Source organism: Vicia villosa, unplaced genomic scaffold, assembly GCF_029867415.1.
Source record: "Vicia villosa cultivar HV-30 ecotype Madison, WI unplaced genomic scaffold, Vvil1.0 ctg.001502F_1_1, whole genome shotgun sequence".
Taxonomy (NCBI): Eukaryota; Viridiplantae; Streptophyta; class Magnoliopsida; order Fabales; family Fabaceae; genus Vicia; species Vicia villosa.
This window is the reverse complement of record NW_026705642.1, coordinates 435,418-451,177: the sequence shown is the minus strand read 5'-3', so window position 1 is coordinate 451,177 and position 15,760 is coordinate 435,418. Positions and strand designations below refer to the sequence as shown.

General features: G+C 35.7%; 1 protein-coding gene across 1 annotated transcript; it reads left to right on the top strand.

Moving 5' to 3' along the window:
- Positions 1-1,291: 1,291 nt before the first annotated feature.
- Positions 1,292-4,059, top strand: LOC131635491 (ribulose-phosphate 3-epimerase, cytoplasmic isoform-like). Its single transcript, XM_058906111.1, has 8 exons — positions 1,292-1,592; positions 1,754-1,758; positions 2,178-2,240; positions 2,343-2,449; positions 2,572-2,669; positions 2,836-2,928; positions 3,219-3,260; positions 3,670-4,059. The coding sequence occupies exons 1-8, from the start codon at positions 1,476-1,478 to the stop codon at positions 3,814-3,816; spliced, it is 672 nt and encodes a 223-aa protein (XP_058762094.1). The 5' UTR covers positions 1,292-1,475; the 3' UTR covers positions 3,817-4,059.
- The last annotated feature ends 11,701 nt before the right edge of the window (positions 4,060-15,760 follow it).

Sequence of the window (15,760 nt, the reverse complement as noted above, 5' to 3'; positions counted from 1 at the left end):
CAAAAGGCCTAACCATCACACCCCCTCTTTACTAACTACAACACAAGCCCAATAACTTCCTTATCCATAATCTTTAAATAATTCCAATAAAATGTCAATTAATTTCCAATAATTGATTTAAATCTTAATTAAATTAAAATGGGAAATATGGGGTGTTACAGAGGTTGGCTCGCAACAATTGGCAACACAGTAAGGCTTCAGATTGTGGAGTTGGATACGGTACTAGAAATCCGATTAAAGGTGTTGGAAGTAATCAATTGATTGGAGGAGCTTGGAGCATATCTAGATTCAATGGAATTTCTATTACTTGATTCGTAATACCTTGCAGAGTGAAGGAAGAAGTTGAACGATCGCTGCTTGAGCGACAACGGCTTTGCTTGCTGCGGCCGAGCGAGTAGCTTTGGATCTAGTCACTACTAAAGAGTATGGAAGTCGAGGATCTGCAAATTCAGGAAATTAAAGTTGATGCGATGCTTGGTTGGATTGAAACGCAATGAATCTTCATGTTCGATTTCGAGAGCTCTTGATACGATGGTTAAAAAATCTTCGAACTATCGAATCGAAGAGCAAACGTGAGATTGTGGAAAATGCGTGAATCAAAAGTTGATCCACACAGACGGCGCCACTATTCTATAGAATCAGAGATAACGGCACATTTGAGATTCTAATATGACGGAGAGGGGACAGACCTATAAGATTAACACTCCAACGCTCAAGTTAACATGTGAAGGGAAGTATGAATTAAAACTGAATTTAAAACTAAATATATAAGTTGGTGCGCTCCATATATATCGAGGATAAATAACAAAAAAATAACAAACTACTATTTGATAAGCTGTATTTCATAGAACCATTAAATATATACGGAGTTTGGATCTCATGTACTTATCCATAGAGTAACTTTCTTATGCCAGTAAGAACTTGAAAGAATTGCAACTCCTTTAGAGTGGACACTAGAACCAATATAATTGGCCAAAAACAATTAACAAAATGTGTTATAGTTAATATATTTAATTAATTAAAAATTTTAATATAAAATTAGTAAAATATAGTATAAATTAAACAACACGAATAATAGAAGTTTGTTTTTTCGTAAAATAGTTAAACACTTTCAACTTAATTGAATAACATGATTATCATAATTATCATTTACTTTTGAATTTTGATATTTAATTATTTTTTTAATGTAAGAAGGACATATATGTGTCTTGATAAATATTTATTTTAGTTTTTTATATATCAATCATAAATATATCTTATTTTTTAATATTATCAACGTTTTGGGGTTTTCGGGTCCAAACTCGCCGCCGCAGAAAAGTATTTAAAAAAGCGATTATTACCTACCGCTTTTTCGACTTATTTAAAAAGCGATTAATTACCTAACGCAGCCACCATATATTCAAGTCGCAATTAAGAAGCTGTTTGGTTTGCTCAGTATTCCGTCACCAACCACCACAACTCATCGACGCGAAAAAATGGCAGTGACACCCAAAATTGCTCCTTCCATGCTCTCATCCGACTTCGCTAATTTGGCTTCCGAAGCTCATCGCATGATCAATTACGGCGCTGATTGGCTTCATATGGACATCATGGTACCAACCCCTTTCCCTATTCTTAATCAAGTTCCAGTTTTTTATTTTTATGAAGGATCTTAATTGTTAGTACTGTTATTATGAGTAATTAATTTCTATGATTTTGAATGTTTTGTTTCAAAACATGGTTACTGATATGTCTCATTTTTGTTCATTTTCAGGATGGGTAAGGACTCACTCACTGTATTGGTTTTGCACTTGTTCATATAAATTATTAACGGTGCCGACGTGTCAGGATAAGTGTCGTGTCCGGTGTCTGTGTACGTGTCTTGTCCGGTGTCTGTGTATGTGTCCGTGCTTCATAATTTATTTGGGCCCAAATAACTATGGCTTCTTGAAAAATTGTGTGGGGAGGACTGATCAAAATTTGCTATCTACCAAATTGTGATTTAAACTTTGAGAAATTAAAAGTTGAGAAAACTGAACATGATTTGGTTGCTATGAATGATTTGGAGCCACCTTGTGGTGCAAGATTTTGTTTATTATTAAGCTTCACACTTTAGTTGAGTGCTTGTGAGTTGTGATGACCATTAAATTATTGAACATGTTTCTTTTCCTTTGCCCTTTTTCATCTATTTTGTGCAGGCACTTTGTTCCGAATTTAACTATGGGTGCTCCAATCATTGAAAGTTTGAGAAAGCACACAAAGTAACAATCTTTCTTCAAGTTCTTTTGTGCATTGCTTTTCTCTTTTTTTGCTATTGGCATAATATATGGTGAGTTTGAGTTAAAAGTGATTAACCCTTGTAGGGCTTATTTGGATTGTCACCTGATGGTTACAAATCCTCTTGATTATGTTGAACCTTTGGGAAAAGCTGGGGCTTCTGGGTTTACGTTTCATATAGAGACATCAAAAGGTTGGTCTCGATACTTTTCCTTTGTGTTTTTCTTTTTCTCGTATGCGGTTTTCTTCTTCCTACCTTTTTATATATGATTTCTTTTTCTGCTTTCTTAAGCTAAAAGTGGTTCTTGTTGGCAGACAACTGGAAAGAACTTATTCAAAGTATTAAGTCACAACGCATGAAGCCTGGTGTAGCGATAAAGCCTGGAACATCGGTTGAAGAGGTTTATCCTCTGGTATGCGTTTCTAACTGCTCTTGTTCTTGTCTGGTCATATCTGCATAGCTTCATTTTTGTGTATAAACTTGAGATCAGATACATCTTTGACTCTGAGATTTTAGCCTTTAGAAAGTCTCTCTCTCTACCTGTGTGTGTGTGGTTGTAATCTTAGTTCTTTGCACAGGTTGAATCCGAAAATCCCGTGGAAATGGTTCTTGTCATGACAGTAGAACCTGGATTTGGAGGACAAAAATTCATGCCAGAGATGATGGAAAAGGTATTATATTACTTAAATTTTGTCTTTTGGCTGATGACAGTGTTATCAATTGCGAATTACAGAAAATGGCGGTTTAGTCAAGTTCTGCTACACTATAGTGCTATAGTTGCCATTAGTCTATAACCACTATTTGACGACACTTTGTTCTAAATCGTGTATCACAGAACAATACTGTTTCTTAAAATTCAGCTATGCTAAAACACTATAGCACTATTATAGCCGCTATTTGACAACACACTATGCATCTTTATTTATCATGGTAGTTAATTTTTCCCTCATTTTCAAACCAGGTTCGAATACTGAGGAAGAAGTATCCATCACTTGACATAGAGGTATCTCTGCCTATTATCTTGTTTGCAACTTCTTTCCTGTCAAATACATGCATATTTTCTTCATGGTTGTAAGCTCACAATAATATCGAGATTTTTCACATTATGAATTCATGAACTTCTTTAGTCCTTTATATTTTACACTATGTAAATGTTCTCACTATTTGTCCAATGACAGAGGCAGTGACAGTGATCTTTTATTTACTTCTTCTTGTTTCTTCCGCTGTTTTAGCTTTTCACTTTTTATATAGGATCTTGACCAAAACAAAACTTTCTATTTTATTTTTCTGTCACGTTATTGTATTCATGAAGGTGATGGAATGCTTGTGTTAGAGCATGCAAGTATGCATAATGCACCGCCAGTGATAATACTATTTTGTAGTGACCAAGACATGGCCAATTTTAATTGCAGGTCGATGGTGGATTAGGGCCTTCAACCATAGACGCAGCTGCATCAGCAGGAGCGAATTGCATTGTTGCTGGAAGTTCAGTGTTTGGAGCCCCCGAGCCAGCTCATGTTATATCCTTACTGAGGAATTCTGTAGAGAAAGCACAGTAAACAGAGTGAAGATCTGCCATTTCTATTGCGGTACACGTCGCAACTTCACACAATCAATATGCTTGGTGTGCTAACATTTTCAAGTCAAATAAGAGATCAAGTTTACATGTGTCTATTCATTGTGCAATTAACAAATACTGTAAAGGCATAAAAGGAATGACACATAACGCTGTCACCTAAATCCTTTGTTGAATATTTTGAAGTTTACATTTAAATTTTGATCTACTTGTGGCTTTTTATTTATTTTTTGTGATCGTGTTATCGAATATTAATGTAAGTCACGAGTCCAAAGGGTTTGTCTCTATTTTGGTTTTGATTGTGTCATTATATTTGTTTCCTTTTGCGTGGCTGCTGTTTTTTTCCTTAAAAACTTTTGTAATGCATTCTCAAAACTGAGTATATTGTTATTGTGCTCTAATTGACATCACATAATGATACAATCAACATTATTTTTACAAAAAATAAACTTTAGCCACATAAGTAGATTGGGCTAGGAGAAGGTGAACAGGGTGTTTTAAGAGGTGAACTAGGATGTGGATGAACAGGGAGATGAGATGCGTTGGCTGTTAGGAATGTCTAGAATTCCTGGGATTTCAGGTATATCTTGAATCCCATGTATGAAAAGATCAGTACTTGGACCATCATTGTTTTGCTTGATTTCAGGTATATCTTGAATCCCATGTATGCAAAAATCACAACTTGCGCCATCAATATTTTGCTTTGAAGAACTCCGAACTCTAGGAAATACAGAAACCGGGCGAGGCGCTTTGGGAGGTGGGCTGGCCATCTGGGGATGCTTGGAATGGGTGGGATTCTAGGTATCTCTGGAATTTTAGGGATGCTTGGAATGGGTGGGATTCTAGGTACCTCTGGAATTTTAGGGATGTTTGGAATGGGTGAGATTTTAGGATTATTTGGAATGGTTGGGATTTTAGATATATGTAAAATCCTAGGTATGAAAGAATTAAAACCTGCACCATTAGTTTGCTTTATACAAACCTCATTCTCATACAATTTGCCAGAACTATCATAATTTTGCTTTATATAAATCTCTCTAGCACCATAATTGTTTTGCTTTGTAGCAACCTCAAACAAATTGCTAGCTTTCTTCATAAAAGAGATTAAAACAACTGTGATCAAGAAGCATAGGACTAGTTTAGACCACATTTTTGTAGAGCAAAGTACTAGAAGTTTGCTCTGATCTTCTGTGGTTGAAATAGTACTTGTAGTTGTATTCCATTTTAGTAGTAGTAAGTAGTAATTAATTAGTTTTTGATAGAAGTGTATGTTATTGTTTCAAGATTTGTTGTTCCAATTATATTTGTTTTCTCCATACATGGGTCACATGTAATTTTGTCCATATTTTGATTAAATGGATGCTCATCTCAATATTTGGCTCCAACTTTGACACATTCGAATCCTTTGGACGGTTATAAGTTGAAACAAATCTAGTAGGATTTTGTTTGTTGGAACTCTATATTCCTAGACACTAAAAATTAGAAATATTTTTAGGAGTGGGTTTGGTCTCCTACTAGTGCTTCCAAAATCAACTTAAATTTCTGCCTACCAAAAAAAGTGGGAGGCATATATTCTCACGTGCATGTGCTAGCTTTATTATGGCCCTCGAATATCATAATGTCTCTATCCTAGAATATTTCATGGTTTGAAGTTTTTTTTTTTTTTTTGGGTTTTAAATTTTTTAACTATGTTATTTATTTATTTTAATTATAGCATATATTTTTTGTCATTCGTAAAAATGCTAATTAATTATACATTCTAAAGAATAAATTTATAAAATCATACTCCCTCCGACCTGAATTATAAGCAAATATTCTCTTTTTAGGTTCATTGAGTAATGAATGTATCTGGTCTATATAATGTTAAGCATAGTAAAGAAAGCTTACTTAGAGTAATCACCTTTTATTGTATTAGCAACTGCCATAAGCATAGTTAGTTAAGTTAGTTATAGTAGTTAGTTGAGTTGTAACTAACTCAGTATTGCTATATATACTTGGCTCTATGCATTGTTGTAAGTTCAGTTGTGTAATAAAGTTTTTTTGCCTTTCTCTTTCTCTATTCAAGCTTCTCAGCTTATCATTCATGGCTGCTAGGTAGTGAGTTCACATGGTATCAGAGACCTGTGGCTACCCCATTATTGCTTCTTTTCCGCTGCGATCTTATTCACAACTCAGTTCCTTTCTTCTTCCCGATCTTCTTTCCTCTTCTTCTTTTGCATCATGTCTTCTGATGGCTCTTCTTCCTCTCCGATCAACCATGGCAACAAAGGGTATCAAAATGACACTCTTAATCCTTACTTCATGCATCCCAACGAGAATCCGGCTCTCGTTCTTGTTTCTCCTCTTTTGAATGCCAGCAATTATCATTCTTGGTCTAGATCAATGACAATGGCATTGCGGTCCAAGAACAAACTTCACTTCATCAATGGTGCCTTACCTCGACCACCTGATGAAGATCGTGACTCTCTTGCTTGGGATCGTTGCAACACGATGATTATGTCTTGGCTGAACAATTCTGTGGAATCAGAAATTTCTCAAAGCGTGCTATGGATGGAGACAGCTTCAAGCATATGGAAAGAACTCAAAGATCGTTTTTATCATGGAGATGTTTTCAGAATCTCAGAGATTCAAGAAGAAATTTGCACCCTTCGGCAAGGTGATTCTTCTATATCTTCCTATTACACAAAATTGAAAATGTTGTGGCAAGAGCTAGATAATTTTCGCCCCATACCTGTTTGTGATTGTGCCTCTACATGCATAGCTATTGACAAGATGCGTAGCTACCATGATTCTGACCAAGTTATTAGATTCTTGAAAGGATTAAATGATACCTATTCTGCTGTTAGATCACAAATCATGTTAATGGATCCTCTTCCCAATATTTGCAAAGTTTACTCTTTACTTGTGCAACAAGAAAAACAGTTGATCGTTCCGATTGATGAATCAAAAGTCTTAGCTTTTCCTGCTACTCAATCTCAAGGCAGAGGTCATAATCATACTAGAGGTCGTGGTTTAAGAGGTGGTAGATTCTCTAATGGTCGTGGTAGAGGAATGAGGGTATGCATTCATTGTGGTATGACTAATCATACTATTGACACATGCTTCAAAAAGCATGGTTACCCTCCCCATTGGCAGCAACAAAACCATATCAACAATGTTTCAGTTGAACAAGAACCTGAAGATGAAGCTCCACATGATCTTCCTGACGACCAAGTTAATGACACAGCATCGGGCACTTATGGATTCACACCTGCTCAGCACAAAGCTCTTTTGGCTTTGCTTCAGCAATCCTCCTCCTCTCACAGTGTGAATCATGTTGTTGCTCAACCTAACTCTAGCTCAGGTATTATCTGTACTATTCCTTCTCAGGACTTGAATGAATCATTCATTCTAGATACAGGAGCTACTGATCATGTTTGCTTTTCCAAAAGACTTTTTTCTTGCATCACACGCATTCCTGAAATCACTGTAAAGTTGCCAAATGGAACTTTAGTGTCTACTCATTATGCTGGCACCATTCAATTTGATGATAATTTTGTGCTGACCAATGTCCTCTATATGCCACACTTTACTTTTAATCTCATTTCTGTACCTAAACTCACTTCACATTTAGATTGCCAACTGCTTTTTGACAATTCTACTTGTTTCATACAGAACACTTACTCCAAGAAGAGGATTGGTATAGCTGAATTGCGAGGAGGACTGTATATTCTCACTCAGCCACTTGCAGTCATTCCCAACTTTCCACATCACTCTCTAGCACTTAACTCTCTAGCACCTCCACATAACTTTGTAAACCTTAGCCCTACCAATGCATGTAATCTTTGGCATTTACGACTTGGACATATTTCCAATGCCAAGTTAATTGAAATAAAGAAATCTTTTCCTTTTATCAATGTTGATTCTTCTAATGTTCCTTGTGACATTTGCTTTTATGCCAAGCAGAAAAGGTTACCTTTTCCTGATAGTACTCATGTGTCTAATGCAGTCTTTGATTTGGTCCATATGGACATTTGGGGACCAATCTCCATCTCTTCTATTAATGGCCACAAATATTTCCTTACTATTGTAGATGACAAGAGTCGTTTTACTTGGATCTTCCTTATGAAACACAAAACTGAAACCAGAAATTTGATCAAAAATTTTGTATCCATGGCCCTTACTCAGCATAACAAATCCATCAAATGCATAAGATCAGACAATGGCAGTGAGTTTCTCATGCATGATTACTACCAAACTCATGGCATTCTTCATCACACATCATGTGTTGGTACCCCTCAACAAAATGGCATAGTTGAGAGAAAGCATCAACACATACTTGCCATCACTAGAGCCCTTCTTTTCCAATCCCATCTTCCCAAAATTTTTTGGTCTTATGCAGTCAGTCATGCTATTCATATTATCAACAGACTCCCCACACCTTTCTTACAAAACAAGTCACCTTTTGAAATCTTATATACCAGCCTGCCCAACATAAAATCCCTTAGAGTTTTTGGTTCCTTATGTTATGCTACTACTTTACCAGCACATAGACATAAACTTGATTCTAGATCCAGAAAGTGTCTCTATTTAGGTGTCAAACTTGGAGTCAAAGGCCATATTCTTTTTGATCTAAAATCTAAAGAAATATTTCTGTCCAGAGATGTTATCTTTTTTGAACATTTATTTCCTTATCCACCACATCCTCCTACATCTTCTCCTCCATCTATTCAATCCTCACCTGAACATTTTGACTTTCCTTTCATTCATGAGTCTGCTCCTTCATCTAATATTTCTCCATCTCCCAATATTTCCACTAATGAGTCTTTTTCTAATAATTCTGCTCATCCATCCTCTTCTCCATCCCATAACACATCTCCTAATCTCCCTATACAAGCTTCTGATCCCATTATCCCTCTTAGGAAATCTACCAGACCTACCAAAGCTCCAACTTACCTTCAGGATTTTCACTGCAATCTGATTGAGAACACAGTCCAATTCAACAATCCAGCCAATGCTCAATCTTCTTCCCAAAGTAAGTATCCCCTTTCTGATTTTCTTTCTTATCATCATACATCTCCTGCTCACAATCAATATATTTTGCATCTTTCCTCCATTCCTGAGCCTCATACTTATGAGGAAGCTATAGGTAACCAGCATTGGAGTGATGCCATCCAATCTGAGTTACAATCTCTCACACAGACTAATACTTGGTCACTTGTTCCTCTACCTGAACATAAAAGAGCTATTGGATGTCGATGGGTTTTCAAACTCAAGCAACATGCTGATGGCTCTGTAGAAAGGTATAAAGCACGATTGGTTGCTAAGGGCTTCACCCAAACTGAAGGTTTGGACTACATGGACACATTCAGTCCTGTTGTTAAAATGACCACCATCAGAGTTTTTCTTGCCATAGCAGCTGTTCATCAATGGCCCTTGTTTCAACTTGATGTGAACACAGCATTCCTTCATGGTGATCTCAATGAAGAAGTATATATGCAGCCTCCCCCTGGTCTCACACTACCTCATCCTAATCTTGTTTGCAAGCTTCAAAAATCTCTCTATGGTTTGAAGCAAGCAAGTAGACAATGGAACACAAAACTGACTGAGACTCTCTTACACTCGGGTTACATCCAATCCAAGTCAGATTATTCCTTGTACAGCAAATCCAATGGTCCTCACTTCACTATCATTCTTGTCTATGTAGATGATTTGGTCTTAGGAGGGACTGATGTTGATGAGATCACTAACATTAAGACCCTTCTACATAACAAGTTCAACATCAAGGATTTAGGTGCCCTCAAATACTTTCTTGGCTTTGAAGTAAGTAGATCCAAAGAAGGAATTTCTCTTTGTCAAAGAAAGTATACATTGGATTTGTTACAAGATGCAGGCCTGACTGGTGCCAAACCTTGTAATACCCCTATGCAGCCTCATCTCCAATTACATCAAGAATCTGGCAAGCCTCTTTCAGATCCTACTGCATATAGGAGACTGATTGGTAGACTGTTGTACCTCACTCACTCTAGACCTGAAATTTCCTACACAGTTAGTAAACTTAGCCAATTCCTGAGTAATCCTACTGATGCACACATGCTTGCTGGTATTCATGTTCTAAAGTATCTCAAAAGCAATCCTGGAAATGGTTTGTTTTTTAGCTCATCATCCACTCTCACACTCAAAGGATTTTCAGATTCGGATTGGGGAGCATGTCCAGATACAAGGAGATCAACAACTGGAATTTGCTTTTTTCTTGGAGATTCCTTGATTAGTTGGAAGAGTAAGAAGCAAACAGTTGTATCCAGGTCATCTTCCGAAGCAGAATATCGAGCATTGGCACAAGCTACTTGTGAAGGTCAATGGATTTTGTACTTGCTGCAAGATTTCAACATTAAACATTCTGGTCCATTTCTGATCTATTGTGACAATAAGTCTGCCCTTCACATAGCTGCTAATCCTGTGTTTCATGAGAGGACAAAGCACATAGAGATTGATTGTCATGTTGTGAGGGATAAAGTACAGGCAGGAATCCTACACTTGCTCCCTATTGCTTCAAAAGATCAAGTAGCAGATATTTTAACAAAATCTCTGCATGTTGGACCTTTTAATACCTTACAGAGCAAGCTTGGAATGCTGAACATCTATTCCAGCTTGAGGGGGGATGTTAAGCATAGTAAAGAAAGCTTAGAGTAATCACCTTTTATTGTATTAGCAACTGCCATAAGCATAGTTAGTTAAGTTAGTTATAGTAGTTAGTTGAGTTGTAACTAACTCAGTATTGCTATATATACTTGGCTCTATGCATTGTTGTAAGTTCAGTTGTGTAATAAAGTTTTTTTGCCTTTCTCTTTCTCTATTCAAGCTTCTCAGCTTATCATTCATGGCTGCTAGGTAGTGAGTTCACATATAAAAGACCAGATACATTCATTACTCAATGAATCTAAAAAGAGAATATTTGTTTATAATAATGATCAGAGGGAGTATCAATTACCAATAAATTTGCTACTACAACTAATATTTATTCTTATTATTTATTTAAAAAATTTATATTTAAAGACAAATGTCAATAAAGAGTTGTCCATTTTGTGAGTATCTTTAGCCACTCACGACTCTAACATGAAAAACAGAGTGGAAGATTGATAAACACACTCAAGACATATGGAGGAGGAGGTCTTTTTGTAATGAAAGTGGCATCTTGCATGAATTAACCCTCTATACACCTCAACACAATGGTATGGTTGAAGGATGGAATAGAAGCTTGGTTAAAATGGCTAGGAGCATGCTAAAACAAAAGTCATTGCCTCGTAAATTATGGGGTGAAACACTGTCTATTGTTGCTTATGTTTTAAATAGATGTCCCACCAAGAGCCTAAAGAATCAGGTGCCATAATAAATTTGGTCGAGAAACAAGCCTTGCGTCATTCATTTCAAAGTAATTGGATCACTATGCTATATATATGTGCCAGATGAAAGAAGAACCAAATTTGAAGATAAAAGTGAACATAAGAACTTGATTGGTTACCATCCAACTAGAACCTACAGGTTATACAATTCAGTTACTACGAAATATGTTGTTAGTATGGATGTCATCATCAGAGAAGTAGAATTCTGGGATTGGAACCAAGATGGAGAAAGAACAAGAGTGGTTCAAATACAGGAATTAAATGCAGTTTGACCCCAGAGAAGTGAATCTAGTGATAATTGAAACTGCATATTGATGCAGTGAATCCTACTCAAAATACAAGACCAATCAGAAAAAACAAATACCTGCAAGGTTGAATGATTATGAAATCATGTCTGACAATGCAGCGAATGAGGAAGAAGAAATAATACACTTGACAATGTTGGCAAGTGCATAACCATTGGACTTTCAAGGTGCAATGAAATACAAGGTGTGGATAGATGTAATGAAGGAAGAACTCAGTTCAATTGAAAAATTTGACACATGGAAACTAACTCAACTACTAGAAAGAAAGAAGTCAATTGATGTGAAGTGGATTTTCAAAGTAAAGTTGAATCCAAAAGGAACAATAGTGAAGCACAAAGAAAGACTTGTAGCAAGAGGTTTCCTTCAAAGAAAAGGTCTGGATTAATCTGAAGTGTTTGCACCAATGGAAAGGTATGAGAATATAAGACTTGTTGGGCACTAGTCTGCAGTAGAAGGTGGACTTTGTCACACATGGATGTAAAATATGCCTTTCTAAATGGTTTTCTTGATATAGAGGTATATATGTGTTAACCTCCACGCTTTGAAGTAAAGGGAAAAGAGCATATGGTGTATAGACTATACAAGGCGTTGTATGATTTGAAGCATACACTAAGAGCCTGGAACTGGAGAATTGATACATTATTCCTCAATCATGGTTTCAAAAGGTGTTCAGTTAAGCACTGTGTGTTTGTAAAATACAAGAAGGGTGAAATACTAATGTTGATATGTTTGTATGTGGATGATCTCTTGATAACTGGAGAATCTCAACTGCAAATTGAAGAACTCAAGAGTACAATGAAGTCAAAATTTGAGACGCCAGATCTAGGTAATTTGTCCTACTTCCTTGGTATGGAGTTTCTATAAAAAGAATATGGAATGATCTTGCATCAGGAAAGTATGCTACAGACTTGCTGAATAGATTCAACATGTTGAACTACAATACTGTTGTGACTCCTGTTGAGTCAGGTCAGAAGTTGGAAGGATATGAGGATGAAGAAAAGTGTACAAGAATCATTGAGGTACTTATTGAGGATAGGAGTATTGAGCAAATTCATGCATGATCCAAGAAAGTCTCATTTGCTGGCTGGAAAAAGAGTACTAAGATACATCAAGGGAACACTGAGGTATGGTGTATTTTTTTCATATTGAAGAAAGGGAAGCAAGGAAGAGGTGATAGGATTTTCTGATTTAGACTGGTGTGGTGATAGATTGGATAGGAGAAGTACCACAGGTTATATTTTCAAGTTTCAAGGAGCTCCAATCTCTTGGATCTCAAAGAAGCAACCTGTTGTGGCTATGTCTAGTTGTGAGGCAGAATATATTGCTAGTTGTTCTTCGTCTTGTTAAGCTGTTTGGATTGAATCTGTTTTGGCTGAACTTGGAGTAAATGTTCAAGTACCAATCAAGCTCCAAACATAATGAACCAAAGTTTCATTATTATATAAAGGAGCAAGTGAACAAAGGAAGGTTAACAATGACATATTGTCCTACCAAAAACCAAAGTGCTAATATCTTGATTAAAGTTGTAAGGGAACAATTCTCTAAGCTGAAGATAGAATGGTGGAATTTGATTAAGAGGTTAGAACTGCTTATGGACCTCTAGCCTTTGAAGCGTTGATAGCTTCTAGACCACCAGTCTCTGAAGACCTCAAAGAATGGAATAGCCTCTGGTGAAGCAGCTTATGAAGAGTTGATAGAGTCTAAAGACGCAAAGTTTGAAATTGCTTATGAATAGCCTCTGGTGAAGCAGCTTATGAAGAGTTGATAGAGTCTAAAGACGCAAAGTTTGAAATTGCTTATGAAGTGTCGTTGGAGTCTGAAGATGCAGAGTCTAAAAGTAACTCTGAAGTATCAGCTTCTGATCGGTATCACTTGGTAAAAGTTTGAATTAAGGGAGTGTGTTGTGTATTAATTCAAACTTAGTTAGTTAGTTACATGCAGAATGTATAGTTAGTTATTCCATATATATAATAACTACTTGTATAGTTTTGTAGCAACTCTCTCTTATTCAATAATCAATAATATCTTTCTTTCCTACACTACTCTCTCAATCTCTCTCTATTATCTTCCGCATTGCGTGGTGTTTGATAACACCAACAATAATTATACTTCAACATTATTATCAAGCCTTATCTATCATCATGATAGGCACAATTCATTGAGTTTTTACATGTGCCATATTTTAGTTATATTCTGTGTTCTTCTGGTATAAATATAAAGGTAGGTTCTAAATCTTTAAAAAGAAAATTTCAGTTGTTGTTATAATCTTTTGTAGTTTCTATGAACATGTAGCCCAATTACAGTCCCAACAAGTATGATTTATATACAAGAGGCATTGATTTGGAGACCCCTTTATTTATCTTTTATATCTTTTTGATAATTCTAAAATTAAAAAGAAGATTTTAGAGCCGCTCAACACTAAGATATTATAAAAAAAAACTTTTATTATCAAAAGATCTCTAGACAAAAAAGTAATTAAAAAGGAGAATATCATGCAAAAAAGAAAGCAAATTATAGTGTCTCTTATCTCTAACACTCATACTACTTTTGACTGCACTGAATCCAAGCATAGGTAAAAAGTTGGTACAAAAAATAATGGTTCTCAGAATCTGACCAAAAATCCACCAGATTTTTAATATTATGTACTTTATTGCAGGTAAAGTACCAATCACAGTTAATTGCAACAAACATGGCCAAAATCATCAGCTCAAAGTTTTTGAAACAATTACGACGTGCTCGTACATGTCACTGTCACTAAAGACTACCCAATATTACAGCCAAAATTACAGATGCAGACTGCAATTTAAAACCAGCGAACTCATACTTATACTTATCAAGTATAGAGAAAAATATTTTTGTTGTTACCATCTGAGTTGTAATTTGGACACACAACAAAGTAGATAACATGGCTTGGCATGGTTGGTGGGTGGTTTTTTGTTCATGGTAATGGTTTTTGTCAACTTAGGATATCAATGGTCTCAATGGTAGCCTTTCTTTTGTGCCTTAACTTTACCATACATAATACTTAATATTCTTTTGTCTCATTTTCATATATAACCCTATTTTTTCCATTTCTTCCATCATTTCTATCCACACTCCTTTTCATATATTTTGAATTCACATCTTAATTATATCCTTTGGAAATTTCATACATCTCTTTGCTTTTACATGTAAAAGAGTTACATGTGTACATACTTTTGCATTCACGGCCGACCGTCCGTACTGTGTAGCGTGTCAGACACTAAATATGAATATTTCTCTCATATTCCGTTAAGTTCTAAAATTTTATTTATATATCTGATTGAAAAAAAAAAAGTACTTTATATCATATAGTAAACCATATGGGACCATTTGTACCAACTTCAACCCTACCCTTAATCAGAAAAATTGATAACTGTTAATTTGTACAAATACACATGTCAGATTTGACAATTAAATCTGAAGTACTATTCTCTCCTGGCCCTCCCTCATATACTATCTGATTAACTGTTGCTCAGAGTGAAGTTTCTTTGAAAAGCTATGCATTGTTTTAAAATCATTCATATATGCATGAACTCACTGCATAAATAAATCATTCCTATGATGTAATAGCATCTCATCCCCATCATAACATATATGATATATGCAACAAAAACAAAACTCTAGTAAAATATATAATACTTGCATCTATATCTGCGACCGCGACCATAATAAGACTGTTCAACATCACATATCTATATCTGCGACCGCGACCATTATTTAAAAGACTGTTCAACATCACATATTATTATCGACTCTAAATCACTTTAAAATATAAATTATTCTTTAAAATGAATCTCTAAATCCGAGATAGAAAAATAATTTGTGTGAGAACTACATAGTCCGTTGAGGATGACACAGTCTAATGCAACTGTTGCATATATCAATATTGCAAATGCATTAGGCGACGTGATCCGTTACACTGCAATATCAATATTGCAAGTGCATTAGGCGATGTGATCCGCAATTTTAAACCAACGTCCAAAAAACATTTTTGATAAAACAGTTACCTTCTTGACATGTATAAGTAGATGCATGTAAAGGGTTACCTAAACAGCTGTAATAATAAACTTTGTGATTCCCAATAGTCCTATTTCAAACTTGAAAAAAATTCTTTTATCTTCCACATGCTTCTCTTTTGTATTGATCCAAAAACTTGATGTCTCCAAGATAAAGAGAGAGAGAATAAAAAGGCTTCTAGTTTAATAGAACACTCCATGTT